The sequence below is a fragment of the Megalobrama amblycephala genome, linkage group LG1 (genome assembly GCF_018812025.1).
Source record: "Megalobrama amblycephala isolate DHTTF-2021 linkage group LG1, ASM1881202v1, whole genome shotgun sequence".
Classification (NCBI taxonomy): Eukaryota; Metazoa; Chordata; class Actinopteri; order Cypriniformes; family Xenocyprididae; genus Megalobrama; species Megalobrama amblycephala.
Window position 1 is genome coordinate 59211524 of NC_063044.1, and position 15719 is coordinate 59227242.

The following is a 15719-nucleotide window of genomic DNA, read 5'->3' on the forward strand; positions in this document are numbered from 1 at the left end:
GTGTTTTTGAGGTGCGCTTGTCTGACGAGCTGTTGTTGTGTTATCTCCTTCCTCAGGTTGTGTCGTGTCATGCGTTTGTATGTCAGCTCTTGTTGCTACACTGTTACACATGTCTTCCCTTGTTCGTGTGTTGTCGTGTGTGTGCACTGTAATCCATTCGGTGTTGCTGTGACTTCTTCCTCCTCCTTCTCCTCCCTAGCGGTGACCTTTCACCTTAGTATAGTGCCCCTCAGGTCTTTGTAGAGAGTTTCAGTGCTCACTATACTGCCGTTCAAAGGCAAAACGCAGTAACTACACATTGCTTGTCCAAAATCGCATTTGTTTAACTTTGATTTCACTTTTAACAAACAGGTTTGGCTCAACTATGTTCAGATTCCGAAAAAAAAAAAAAAAAGTATGAATATGGAAAGTTGTATAAAATCAATGAAGCCATTGTAGGTGTAGTTATTCTGTTTTGCCTTTTTAGGCTGTATAATTGCCATCCTACACTATATTTGCTGCTGGAAAGAAGTCCAAAGAGGAATGCCTTTTATGCTTTAGGGGTTTTGGTGAACGGTCACTGGGAAGGGTTGTGTTTTATTTGCATTTTCAGTTTTATTTTTTTGAATAAAGCTGGTTTCTTCTCTCTCCTGGAACTGCCCTCCACTCTGGGGTCCACTGACCAGTGTTTCATCACAGCCAGCAGATGAAAACCCTTCATTATATGGACCAGAAACCAATATTAAATCCAATATTCTAGCCATGAACGGTATTTTAAGATTGCAAATGCTGTCCAGGGCTGTGCTGAAACACTGACGCTGTTAGGATGTGTGCTACAGTCCTGTAGTCTAACTGATCAGGGACACAATTCTGCCTCACATATACACAAAACATCAGGTGAGCCGAGGCAAACCTGTCTGATAGACTTGAAAGAGACACATGGACATTTAAAGAGAGAATGTTATGGTGAGGTAAGATGAAAAAAAACACAACACAGACACTAAAACACATATTACTGATGCCACAGACACAGGTAAGTTCTTGTAGGGCTGTAATGACATACCTGGGCTGTTGCCATTTTAACACTATAAGGACACTATAAGTGCTGTGATGCAATTGTTACGAATGGAATAACTGGAAAGTTAACTAAATTACGTTAAGACCTTAAACCGAGGGCCACATATAGTGGGCTTTTGTTTTTAATGTGGGACTGTTTCTTGCTTTCTTCTTTCACCTTCTTTTCTCTCTCACACTTTCTGGCTTAAGTTGTGCCCACAGAATGTGTTTTACTGTGATCACAGTGCCTCTTCAATTACTTTCAGTTCTGTTGACGAATGCAGAAGAGCACAGGTCAGGAAAGGTCAAAAGTTTCTCTTTTGGATGTCTTTTTCTTAATAGATTCCATAATATTGACCTGTGTGTGTGTGTGTGTGTGGGGGGGGTTGTTTGAATGTTGTATAAACGTGAGGGTTTCTGAGGGTTTCGTTCTTTTAGTTCATATTTGTGCTATTGCTTTTCAGTGTGTTCTTATTTGTATAGATGTTTAAAATAGTTCACCCCAATATGACAATTCATTTACTCATAGTTATTTCAATCCATTACTTCAATATCATCTCCTTTTGTGTCCCACCGAAGAAAGTCATTTTATCAGAATGTAAAATAAGAATATAAGCTGCTGTCTTTTAAACAATTTGTGAATGGCTGTCAAGTTTAAAAAATGACAAAAAGGAAGCATAAAAATATCATAAACATAATCTTTATGACTAAAGGCTGGAATACACTACATCTGAACATATTTCTACCTATATAAACACTACACAAAATCATATCTAAAACACTATGCATCATATACTTGCGAATTTTCTAAATGGTTACAGAGAAAAAACTGGGCAGGGGTTCCCAAACACATTCCTGGAGCCTCCCCAGCACTGCACATTTTGCATGTCTCCTTTGTCTAACACACTCATTTCAGGTCTTGGAGCAGGGCTGGGCAAACTCGGTCCTGGAGGGCCACTGTCCGGCAGAGTTTAGCTGCAACCCTGATAAAACTCACCTGTGTAATCCTGAAGATCTTGATTAGCTGGTTCAGGTGTGTTTGATTAGGGTTGGAGCAAAACTCTGCAGGGACAGCGGCCCTCCAGGACCGAGTTTGCCCAGCCCTGTCTTGGAGTCTCGACTAATGAGCTGATGACCTGAATCAGGTGTGTTTGATTAAGGAGACATGGAAAACATGCAGTGTTGGGGAGGCTCCAGGAATTCGTTTGGGAACCCCTGCACTCAACGACTGAGGATCACAGACCACAAATTGTTACGAACACAACAAACTCATGCAGAAACACGCTTCATTGCTAGGAGATGCACAAATGAAAAAAAAAAGTGTTCTAAAATTGCCTCAAAATATCAAATGTGTGTGATGAGTCTGTGCCTTTCATGATTTTCTGTGAAATCTGTCAACTCTGACTCACCAAAATTTATAGACTGACTCTGACTTTCGTTTAGACTGCAAATCGAAGCAGCAGTTGTGTAGTGTATTATAGCCTTAGGGGCCGTTCACACAGAACGCGTCTTTGCGTCTAAAAACGCGAGACGCGGCGCTCAAGAGTGGTTTTAAAAAAAGCACAGCGTAGAACGCGAGGGTCTCGAGACGCGCTTTTGAGACGTGAGGCAATAACGACAATAACGGAAATAATAGAAATAGGCAAACAGCAGAATTGACAGATAGAAGTTTTGACATAGTAAAAAAAAGAAAATAAGATAATAATGGGCGCCTACTCTGCCATGTTGCAGTCATATAAAACAGTTGTCATGCCAACTTGCTACTGTAAACAGAAGCTCGCAACGCTTGCCCCGCCTCCGAGTTCTTCTGATTGGTCCACTGTTTTGGAACTGACATTGATGAGCGGCGCTGCGTGTAAAAGTTGAAATTCTTTTAACTTGACACGGCGTCTTAAAAACGCGGCGCTCATGTGCGAGGCGCTGCAAAAGACGCGAGACGCGAGCGTAACGGTCATGCACGTCCGTCAAGCGCGTGTTTACATAGAAAAACATTGGGAAAGTAGCGCATTGGAATAGAAAAACGCATTCTGTGTGAACGGCCCCTTAATGCTGTATTTTCCAAGTATTCTATAGAATAGCATTATGTCAGGAACAAAGTAAAATTTAAGTTTTAATTCACTGAAGATCATGCATTGACAACTGTGGTCTTCTGGAAAAGAGCAGCATGGACATAATGCTAAAATATCTCTTTTTATAGCCCTTGGAAGAAAAAAAGTCATATGTGTATGAGTAAATGATGAAAGAACTTTAATTTATGGGTGAACTATCCCTTTATAGTCCACTCCCTCGCTCTCCTCCTAAATCACCACATCATGTGTTCTTCTATCTTCTCCCCACTCAAACTTCTGCCTCTTTCTGTTTCTACCTTCTCCCCTCTCACTCCTTCCTGCCCACTGTTGCCAAGGAAACAGTGGAAGAGAGCATTCTGGGACTAAGCGAAACATGGTGAAATATAAAATGAAGGGGTTAAAGATGGTTCAAGGCGAGCTACACTCTAAAAAATGCTGGGTTGTTTCAACCCATGTTTGGGTCAAATATGGACAAACCCAACTGTTGGTTTAGATTTTTAAATTAAATTTTAAACACAACAGTTGGGTTTTGTCCATTTTTTGACCCAAACGGGGGTTGAAACAACCCAGCATTTTTTTAATGTGTAAGAAATTAAATTTGGCCTTCTAAAACCTGGCAAATTGGTGTTCAACCTTAGTGTTCAGACTCCCATTTGCTCCCAAGATGCACTTGTTTCTTCTATTTCCCCACTTTTATCAATCATTTATTCAGTCTAAAGTGCTCTTTTGATGTGGTTTTATATTTTGAGTACACTGAGAGCTTTGACATATACCCTTGGGTCCTGCCATTGACAGACTGAGGCTAAATGTGTGAGAGCTGCAGTCTGGATGCTGGCACACTGACTGACGGCATTGTGGTCATCTTCCTCTCTGGCCATTGTCTTAAAGTGTAGAAATAGTACTGCACTGCAGGGCTGCAGTCACCTCCCCCCTCCCATTCCTCTCCCTCTGCAGACTGATTGATTTTCCCCTGTACTCTCATTTAACCTCACTTCTGAATCTTTGCCGTAACTGGAGAACCTGAGGGTTCTCTCTCTAGGGCCCTTGATGAGCTAGTCCAATTCATTATCAATTTCACCATATCATGTATCACATTGTGTATCAAAAGTGATCCATGTCTTTTTAAATCATTTTAAAAGTTAACTGCTTTCTCTCTTAGCCTGTCTTTATATAAATACGCCAGTAATCAGTTTATATTCATATATTTGCTGCAGTCTGTACTGCAGAAATGAATCGAATTATAATTTAAATTAGTTAATATGTCCACAGAATGGCAGTCCAGAATGATTCCCAACAACCAAACTGGCACAATTGCTGATTGCAACTGCTTTTTCATGCTATTTTCTAGTCAATCAGCAGTTCCCACAGGCGTTGCAGCCAACTGTCAAAGATCCAGGTTGCATCGGTGTGAGAATTTGACTGCAGTGCAGTAAAAATTGAGCGACAAAATATGGCAGAGAGGTTGCTGGCCTGGCCGATAATGCTTCCAGAGGGGTCAGTGCTCTTATTCTGTTCAGGTCACTGGCCCTCGAGGGACAGAGAGCAAGAGGGAAGGGTGTTACAAGAGTTTTTTTTTTTTTTTTTTTTTTTTTTTTTACAACACATCCCTTATAAAGACTCTAAATAAAATAGTTAATATTTCTTCTATGTAAGGAGAAATGAAAACATTTGTCTGCCTGTCGTTTTACATACTGGAAGTGTCCGTTTGGTGACTATAGAGTGCCAATTGTATAGTGAAGTTCTGCATTTTATAATTTTTGGTGGGTCAGACTGCTGGATTTAAGCATTTATTTATTATTAATTGTATTAAAAATAGTTAATTATTTGTGTCATAGCAAATTATTCATCAAGTAATGTACATAAAATGCAGATCCACTTCATTTTACCTCAGTATCACTGAAGCCTGAACATGATTGGTTCAAGTAATGAATTAAAAACATGAAAAGTAGAGGGAAAAAAATAGTTTGAAAGATCTGTGTTAGTTCAGATTCCATTTTATGGTGAATTGGGACTGGTTTATGTTCGTTAAGATGTTATCAAAGTTTAGGAAGTGGGTGCAGTACATTTATGAGAAACAAAGTGTTTTATTGTTTTATCAAATCAAACTGTTCAAATTGGATGTGTTGTTTATGGCTGTGCGTGACTCTTCCACCATCACTGACGGTGTACTGCATGTATGACGTTATCATACATGATCTGGATGTGCTGTGAATATTATTTCAGCGTTTGTTGTTTCGCTGTGTCTTATTCTGTTGTTACAAGCTGCATATGTTGTTTTTTATTCAATATTTTATTATTTATTGATATAATTTCTGTTCTGCAGTCTACAGTGACATGTCAAACGCTGTTACTGGGAACTTCTTTGTGTGCTCTATGTTAACTGTTTATGTTTGACCCTGTCAAATGTTATACTTTTATAGTTCTGTATATGCAGGTGCTGAATGTAAACTATTCCCTCTTTTCTCACTGCAGCCATTACATACATTCCTGCTCTCTTTTTTAAATATTATTTTGTATTCATCAGTGTTTGTGTCTTTGTTGTGTAATGATTGTCATTTCGTGTTGTGCTGTGTAATGTTGTGTCGTGTCTACATGTTATTCAGTGTCTATTTCATACATGCAGATGTGATGTAAAGTGTATGTATGTGACTATCAGTGTTTGTGTTTAAAGGAAGAACAAAAATATCCACTGGTGGATATTGCAAATATTAACCTGGATAGAATAACACAGATGAAATGATAATATACTGTGTATGAACTCAAATGCGCTGTTAAAGCTTTATTGACTATAATGGTGCATTTACGTCATAACCATAAATATGAATTTCCGACTACTAAAAAGCATTCGAAAGCTCCAACTTTCCTCACTCGGCCATTGAGATGTCATATGAAAAGATGCCCTTTCTTTAACATGCTGTTTACTGCAAAGTGTTCAACACAGTATATATTAAACTTTATTTTATTGCTGTACAATATCTAAACCATCCTGCGGTTAATATTTGTGCTACATACTAACACTCACCTTCCATCCCACCCCCAGGCCACTCGTACAGTCCTCGTAGTGTCACTAAAGTTTGACGTGAGGTACGTGCACACGGCAGAGAGTGACTTTCATCCATGTCAGATCAAGGGCTTTCCCATACGGATGCAGTAGTATCATCTCTATGTGCTTAGTAGCATGATTGTTAGCCAGCATAAACTATGCTAAGCTATGAAGCTATCATGTAAAGACTCTGCGTTTCATGCCTTCAGAGAATTTGATTTTGACAAAGCCTTCCATATGCACTTACAGTGACAGTCACATTGAATTATTAAGACACAACTGCAGGAGCACAGAGTCTGTCGAGCTTAAGACTTGATTACACCAGTCCACAACACTGTTGTAATTCTTCATACATAACCTCTCACCAAAGCCCTTCTGTGTTGCATGCGTAAGGCTGGTGAGTGTGAGTTGTGTTACTGTGCGTGTGATGCCGGGAATTAATCAACAGGTCAATGATTATGCTGGAATTATTGTACTGTTAGTAAATACAAAAATTTACAAAACATAGGTATCATAGACTTTTGCTCTTCCATGACCAAAAAAGCTCAATTCATATTTTTTGTTTTAATAGCAGCTGATGTTTTTTCTTTTTCTTCCCCTGCTTCTTCCACTTATCTGTTTCAGTTCTCTTATCTGATTTTTGTTTTTTGTTGTTTTGCTTTGCTTTGCTTTGTTTTGTTTGCATTCTAGGTATCTAGATCTGTTGTTCTAGGTATCTTTGAACTGGAATCCAAAAGCATAGTTGTGTCCATGTAGGCATCGTCATAAAGCAGCTATGTTAAGAATGGACCACTAATTTTTTTTTTTTTTTTAACCGTCACATTTACATTGCAATTGTTCAAAGAAAGATTGCAAGGTATACTTTTTACTAGAGATGCACCGATATAAAAACAATTTTCACAGGATCGGCTATTGGCCGATAGTTTAAAAACAGCCGATAGTCAGGGCCAAATGCACTGAATTTGTGCTTTGTGTAAAGAAAATGCTAAAAAAAAACAGTTTGATGTTCAATATTTGTAGCAATTAATTAATAATTAATGAATTAATAACATTCAGAAAGTTTATAAATATGAATTCAATCTTCAGAACTTAGTTAATGTGTTGATATTAATTTGAGTAATGTTTTTGTTTATAACTGATACTCTAAAAAATGCTGGGTTAAAACAACCCAAGTTGGATTGAAAATGGACAAACCCAGCGGTTGGGTTAAATGTTTGCCCAACCTGCTGGGTAGTTTTATTTAAACCAACTATTGTAATTGCTATATGGTTAGCTTAAAATGAACCCAAAATAGTTGGGAAATTAAAAACCAGATGCAATTACAGGCAACAATAATAGACAAAAGGTGAATGTTTATTAATAAGCTTTAATATTTTATTAATATAAATTTAATAGTTTATTAATATAAATTTATTAATAAGCAATTTAATAAATGTTTATTGTTTAATAATTATTCATTGAACATTAGTAAATGTTCATTTCCAACATACTTTGGGTTATATTTAATTAAGCAATACAGTAATTTTTAAACAATAGTTGAGTTAAATAAAACTACCCAGCAGGTTGGGCAAACATTTAACCCTACCGCTGGGTTAAAACAACCCAATTGCTGGGTTTGTCCATTTTCAACCCAACTTGGGTTGTTTTTAACCCAGCATTTTTTAGAGTGAGCAGTTGATGAAATGGAGAGAATTAAGTTTTTATTTGCATTTCTTTCAAAATAATGATTTATTATTAATTCTAATGTAATTATTAATTTAAAAGAAGGTATAAAAGGCAGAACCCCCAAACTATTGGTATCGGTATCGGCAGATATCACTCTGAATAATCGGCTATCGGTGGAGAAAGTTAGTATCGGTGCATCTCTACTTATTGCTTTTGGACACATACTGCCTATAGCCATATTGATCCTAATTAATCCCATTCAGAGAGAGCAAATGCTGATAGGGAGGTAAAGACAAGTCTAGCAATAGGAAGGAAGTGTGTTCTTATCTGTACAGTGTTTGCATCACAGGTATTAGTACAGAACATGACATTCACACACACTTTATTTATTTTCTCTGTAAATGAGCACTCTTTTGACTCTGTTGTGGTTTCATTAGTTAAAAACAACAAATAGTTAAAAATGTATATTCCCTCAAATCCTCTGTGGCAAACAGTCACTTTCTGGCTTGCACCAGTGGTCTGGTGTGAGGAACATGATGACCCAGATCTGTCTACCATTGCCTTCCTTTGCAGCTCCTATAGGCAATGCTTTGGCGTAGATTTTGAATGACAAGTGGCTGTGCAGCACCCAGAGTGTCCCAGCAGCCCTCTGAGTCAGACTCACACACACACACACACACACACACACACACACACACACACACACACACTCCCTAACAGAACTACATCACACAAGGGACTGGAGATAGGATTGCCGACTATACGACAGTAGGACCTTCTTAACACCCCGTGTTTTCCTTCCTTGTGAGCTTTTGTCTCTTGTTTTGTTCTGTTAAGACTTCTAACTCACTGTGTTTGTGTCCGTGTGGGAAGTTCTCCTGTGTACGGAGGGGGTTGTCTACTATGTAATGTGCCAGCTCTTCCTTCCATATCAATTTGTGTTGGCTTTTTCAAAAAACAGCAATATGTGAGTCCAGTTCTCCCCCTTACACAATCAGACAGTTCGCCACAAACTGAGAAATTCTGTTATCGTTTACTCAAGCCGTGCCAGACCTGAATAATAATAATAATACTGATAATACATTTCATTTATAATGCGCTTTTCTCATACCCAAATCGCTACAAATAATAAAAAACAAGTAAAAAATACAAAAATGACAGAAATAATACAAAACATAAAAACAGACAATAAATAAGTTAACACCCTATTGAAAAAGAATCACATTAATGACTTTCTTTCTTCCGTGGAATGTAAAAGATTTTATTATATATATATATATATATATATATATATATATATATATATATATATATATATATAATTTTCACTTATATTATAAGTCAGTGGGGTCCAAAAAACACTGGTCTCCGCTGAATTTTTCACTGAAGACATTTTTCACAATATATTATTTTGTGTTCTATAGAAGAATGAAATTCATGCAGGTTTGGTCACACTAGTGGAACAACACATTAAAGAATGACAGATTGTGATCATACTTCGCTTTGACCCACAAAATTGTGTCATAAAAATAATATTTAACACATTTTTTTGTGGGCATGTTTGCACTGTCACGCTGTCAAATATCTCTTTAGTGAATTAAGAACGAAAACAATGCAGACAACGCAAAAAAAATAAATAAAACAAAGCATTTTTAGTGAACTCCTTCTGAAGTCATTTAAAAATCAATTATTATAACCTACACTGTGACCTGAAAAGGGAATTTGTAACCAAATTAAAACAAAACTGGACTTAAGAAAAGAAGGAAAGCCGAACCCTTTAAGAAAGTTTGGCCAGACTGAAAAAAAAATCAAAGTTTACCAAAGCCAGAAATGGATGTGGAAGGAAAGCTTTCAGGCACTTTCGGGCCACGTGAAGCTGTTTTAAGTCTCTATTAATCTACAGAAATACACTTATGTGTAGAAGGAAGACGAATTTGCTGCTAATAATGGAAAGACATTTAGTCTGAAACGCACAAGCTTCACCTGGCCCACAGTGCTGAGTGAGGCTGCTTTGACTAGACGGAGCTCCTCTGCTACTCCTCTGTTGGACTCCAGTGCTAGTATCAGAATGCAGAGTGTTTCGTCTGAGACTGGGTCAAACACCTGGATGCTACACTCATTACCTCACTATTGGTCTGAGTCAGCCATCAGGTGCTTCATCCACCTGCTCTTTTACACATCTGCTCTTATCTCTCCCTGAAAATTGTATGTGGCTGCGACTAAAGGGAGTTTTTTTATTACTGCTGTGCCATAACAACAACAAAAAAGAATTTGACAAGAAAACTTGATGACATTTCATAACTCTCATTTTCCTGTTTTGTCCTTGTCTCTGTCTCTGTCTGTCCCTGTCTGTCTTTCTGTCTGTCTGCTTCTGTCATTTGCATCTCATTTTGTCATTCTTTGCCTTTTGTTTTGTTTTTCTCCTCCTCTTCCTTTCCCCTGATTTTTCAAACTTTAAAAAAATAACAATTTTGTCATTCTCCATGAATGAATCCAACTATTTTTTGCTTCCATAATAATTCCATTCACTCATCTTTCTCCGATGTATGTAATCTATCCATTAACCATCCATCCCCTTTTGTAGCTGCTGGCTACGAGAAGTCCCGCAGCCTGAATAATATTTCCGGGATGACAGGGGCCCCCCTGCGCCTGACCCCCATTACCCCCATCAACAACCCACCCTACGAACCCTACGAGTCCCCTGGCCCTCTGCGGCGCTGCCGATCCCCCATACCCTCCATTCTGTAGCACATCTTAGGGAAAGGCAACGAAATAAACAGAAAAAAAGACACTCATGCACCGTCATACCGCAATAGTAGTAATAATCATGATAATGATGCTAAGTACTCACACCTCCGCTCCTCCATTGACTGGACAGGGTGGGGGTACACACCACTCTTTTTAATATGTCGTGCCTCAAAGGGAATGGGATAAATTTATTTAGGGATTTAGAGCTTTAAGTACTAAAACGACTTCATCACATATACTTCAGGCAATATTTCAGACAGGCAACTAAAAACAATTATATGCTGTAACGTCAGCGGATTATGCCTTATTATCGAAGAAAAAAAAAAAAAAAAGAAGCACTGAATATTATTAGGATAAAACTCCTCACTGGTCCATAGGCAGTACCGACGAGTACCCTGTAGGAAATCTTTCCCTGTAGTTGAATGACAGTAGTTGGCTTTCCCACATGTTCCTGCCTGATTGCTGGTTGTATTAAAAAAAAAAACGAGACCGTGATCCAGCAGGCTTATTCATTGACTACTAGTCGCTGAGATCAGCTTTGATACACCATTATAGGCCTTGAAAAATCCACTTCATATCAAAGCTTGGAATGATAAAGGTCATAGGTCACAGACAACATGCAAGTAGTTCAAGTGCATGCAAGAAAAGATGTCCGTTAGGCAAGTAGAATATATCTAAACTCCCAATTCCCTTTAACTGCTATGAAGATTTGAAAATGAATGCACTGTATGCTGGACTGATTTGGACGTACAAATAAGCCCTGCAGTAGAGAATTAATGGATTGGATCATTTTGGCTGATTTGACTGTGATGAAGGAGTTTTTGGTGATTCAGGCCATAGAACATGATGAGTATTATTATTATTATAACACAAGGACTCTTAGGCCACAATTATTCACACCCGGTATTTCCTACAGCAACATTTGTTGTCACTCAGTATTTAAAAAAATATATATAATTCACACCGTTGTTCTTATTATTATTATGCTATTTATTTAAGACAAAGAAAAATGCTTAAACCATTCTTGTGCAATATCAACTATTATGATGACCTCTGACCCTGAGGAGCTGGAGATGAACCATTCAATCTTTACTGTGTGCAACTATTAACTGTAAAAGAGAGACCGAGTACTGATCATTACAAAAAAAAAAAAAAGAGGCTATTTTTGTACTAAGCATTTGGACATTGCGATTCGGATTGGGGTTTGGAGTTGCGCGGGTGGCTTTCAGTTGACATTTTGGGAGGACAGGATATCGTGCTGTTGCATGGAGATCTACAATTAATGTGTTGGTTTTTGTATTTTGACTCTCTACATATTCAACACCAAGTACCACGAAACAAAAAGAGCAGTGGTCTGGACACATGGCAAAAAAAATAAAAAAAAATAAGAAGGAGCCATCCTATTAAGGGCCTATAACCTTCTGCACTTCTTCTGGACCCTTTCCAATTTGTATACTAGTGCATGAAGGAACTTCCTTTAAAATATATCCTTTCCTATGGTATTTCCTCATAAATATGAAGACATATCAAGCTGAACTGCACTCCTCACTGCATATTCGCATATCCTGTGGTGAACCAGAGAGTGGCCTCAAAGTTTTCCTACTAAGGGCAAGAATTAGCTGGACCTCATCATCACCATCATTGGCATTACCCTCCCTCATTATAATCATTTTCTGATTACTGTTATTCCTATTATTTGAATGCAGTATTTGAATCAGTTCAGTTTGTTTTCTCTTTGGTCCCCTTCTTTTCTTTCTCTGTTTATATATATACTTTGCCTGCTCTGTCTCTCGGATGCTGACCTTCGTTCCAATATAAAGGAGGGAACATTGAATGGATGCTGGATTGACAGCGGTCAGTAAGAGAAGAAAAAGAAAAGATGACAAAATGAACTCTCTGTAATGCAGATATATGAGCCATATGTTTCACTGTGCGGGGGATTTGTGTCGATCTGCTGCATCTTTGAGTGCACAGATGCAAAACACACCTCTGGTGAAGATATCTCTGCAATGGCAGCTCACAAAGCTTCTTCTTGTCTTTCTCTCCATGTGAAACAACAGAAAACCTGGGGTATAAGTGACAAAAATTTGATCAGAAAGCAAAGTAGCATTATTTATTGATTTAGATGATTTTATTTTCTTGCAACTGAAATATTTTACATACCCATATCTAATGATTTATTATTATTTGTTATTTCAGTTCATCTGTAATCATTCTTTTGAATTTGAATCCGTATAGTTTTCTTTTGTTTTCATGTGTTTTTGCTACTGCCGCATTACCTGTTACACTCCTCTTTCCCTCCTCTCTTCTTTCTTGGTTAAAGACGTTCACTGCTAGAGTGAAGAAAATCATGGAGGTTGTTGATTACATGGAGCATCTGCATGGCTGCAGCAAACTGATGTGTGGCACTGTGCTTTAACGAGTAAAACACCAATCATTAGTCATCTGCATGTGCGCTGCACTGCTTTATGTACATGCTTCATATACATTGAAGGTCTCAGGACAGTGAGCGAGGGCCATCTGCTGGATGTATGCGACGCCACACGTGTGCTCTGTGTAACTGGAGTGTTCAGTTAGACATTCAAGAGTAGACATTAAGTGTTTGGTTTGTTTTTTATTTGTTTTTGAATAACCAACATGTTATTCAGCCATACAAAGGCAAAATGCAGTAACACCATGCAATTTTCATATAGTTGAGCCAAACCCCATCCATCATAAGAGAGATTATAATACAAGAGATCTGATTTTGCTCTAGAACTCCATTTGAACATATGCATTAACTGCATTTTGTCTTTGCACAGGATTGTATGAGGCAAATGATCTAACATAGATTTTTAATTCTTTTAAAAGGTGTCTATTAAAAATTTATGTTACAAGGTGCCTTGTAAAACAAGCAAGTGCAAGTGTGTTATGTATTACCTTAAATGACCTGGTATGTTTAGAAGGAGGGAGACTAAAATCCCTGTATAATTCAGGTCCAGCCAAAACAGCGTTTTAGTTCTCACCTTGTGTCTCTTCCATGTCCTTCTCCTCCTCTTCATCTCTCTTTTCTTTGCCTTTGTGTTTTTTAATGCTCTTTATGAGGTCTTAATGATATGTACAGTTTTGAAGGTTGACTTTGTAATTTCCACATGCATGGATTTCTATTGCGAGCAATAAGGAAATTATAAGTCTATATATCTGTTTTGATAAGAAAATGTATTTTAACAACGAGGTTTATGTATGTTTGTGTGTACATATGGATGTGTATATTCATATGCACATGCATATTAATGATTTGCATGAAACAAATGTACAAACTGTTTTTTTTTTTTTCATTGCTGTTTTGTTACCAATCTGTCATTTTTGACTTGATTGCTGTGGGGGGCGGGGCTTAGTTTTGCATGCAAAGATGCTATTGGGTGGCAGAGACCATTACGACTGTTGTATTGAATATGGGATTTTGAATGTGCTTTAACTATGTACATGTTTGATTTATTTTTCTTTTCTCTGTTAGACATCAAAAGCATTGCAAATGGTCATTTTATGATTTATTCTTTTTCATCTTTTCACAGAGAACTATTCTGAAAGCCCAGTGCTTATCAGATATATGCAAAAAGAAGCAGTAACTGTGAACTAAGACTAGAACAGAAAATCCACTTCTTCCTTCACAAAAACATTCCCATACGAACACCCGAGCCCCTGAACCAGTATCAGCTCCTGTGCAACTCCATCTTAGTTTGTATTCTCATCTCATGACCTCATCAGTCTTGTTTAATCATCTTAGTTTTGCATTATTAACGAGGAGAGTAGTAGTTCTGTTTCCCCTTGCTCTTGTGTTAACCTCTAGCCTCCTCTGCTGGTTATATGGGGGATGAACTGACATTCGGTGTTGTAGATCATTAGCACTCTTCGGTCACTTTAGAGGCTGAGAATACTGATTTTAGCCCTTAATGTTTACCTGTTCTATATAAGATTAAAGAAAAAGATACATTAGGCATTTTTAACAAACTCAGACCAGAAGGATTTCCTGTTCTCTCCTGTGTGATGAGTGAAAACACTCACTAAAGTCACTAAAACAAAAACACTGATCAGAGCAGAGAGAAAGATGCTAATGCCAACAAGTCTGCTCACTACAGCAATGCATGTTTCCACACATACAAGATAGCTAGCACTTAGCATCCTAGTGCATTTTGTGGTTTTGCTGTGTGTAGTCTATCTGTAAAGGTGTAGTCAGGGTGGACAGAGTGGATGGAAGAGCTCCACTTATATCCCTTTATCTCAATCTTGAAGTTATGACATGGAAGAGCCAGGCCTCCCTGCCACTAGTTAGCATAGTTAGCAGATGCCCTGGGAAGCAGAGGCTGCATGCGATCACGGAGGACAATGTAAATAATTCTCTGCATGTGGAGTTAACAGCACAGAAACTATTGTTTGATTCAAATGTGGCATTTGAAACGGGGAGAGCAGGTCGAGTTCAAATGATTAAGCGACATTACCCAGTATCCTCCCTGTCTCTGTCAGACGTATGCTCCCCTGTCACTACTCAGGTAAATCTCTTTTTGTTCGTCTATACCAGTGCTTCCAAAATGATGTCATTCGAAACAAAGAGAGACGGATGAGTTACGATCACCCCGTGTACACATGCATAAGTGTAAATATGAAATCATTTTTGATCCCAACGCTCATTGCAAGTCTTCCTTATTCACGGTGTTCTTTATTTTGTCATTTCATTTTTCATTTTCATTTATTCCCAACTACAAACTCTTACTGCTTCCAAATAACAACCAAAAAAAAAAAAAGCCCGGAGGACATTATGAGAAACCGAGGAAAAATAATCAGTGATTTGTTTAAAAAAAAAAAGAAAAAAGAAAAGAAAAGAAAAAAACTTTTCAAACATAGTCTGCCATAAGTGGATTACCAAGAAAAAAAAAAAGAAAAAAACCCTATGTGGAATCAGGACGCAACCAAAATCAGGACATGAAAGCATGAGGGTCAGATGGACAGATTGTGTGTTTGGGGAACAGAGTATTGGGAGGATTGTCAACAAATGAAGAAAGGCATCGTGAAATGGAGGACAGTTTGAGGAAGAAAGAAAAAAAGCAAAGAGAGGAGGAAGGGAGCTGAACGCTTCTCAGTGTAAGAATGTGTGTATGGTGTTCTGTGTGTCACACTGTGTG

At 37.9% G+C, this 15719-nt stretch overlaps 1 protein-coding gene across 7 annotated transcripts in view; it reads left to right on the plus strand.

Annotated features, from left to right (window-relative positions):
• kcnc3a (potassium voltage-gated channel, Shaw-related subfamily, member 3a) overlaps positions 1-15719 on the plus strand; it is a 72835-nt gene that overhangs the window by 51811 nt on the left and 5305 nt on the right. For 2 of the 7 annotated variants that reach the window (XM_048204958.1, XM_048204926.1), the window contains exons 5-7: positions 57-77; positions 10397-12414; positions 14115-15678. The exons of 1 other annotated variant lie outside the window; for it this stretch is intronic. In XM_048204958.1, coding sequence (XP_048060915.1) covers positions 57-77; positions 10397-10560 — 185 coding nt within the window. In that variant the 3' untranslated portion in view covers positions 10561-12414; positions 14115-15678. Of the gene's footprint in view, positions 1-56; positions 78-10396; positions 12415-14114; positions 15687-15719 lie in introns of all 7 variants that reach the window. 4 more of the 7 variants (XM_048204934.1, XM_048204943.1, XM_048204952.1 and 1 more) reach the window with 4 other exon arrangements.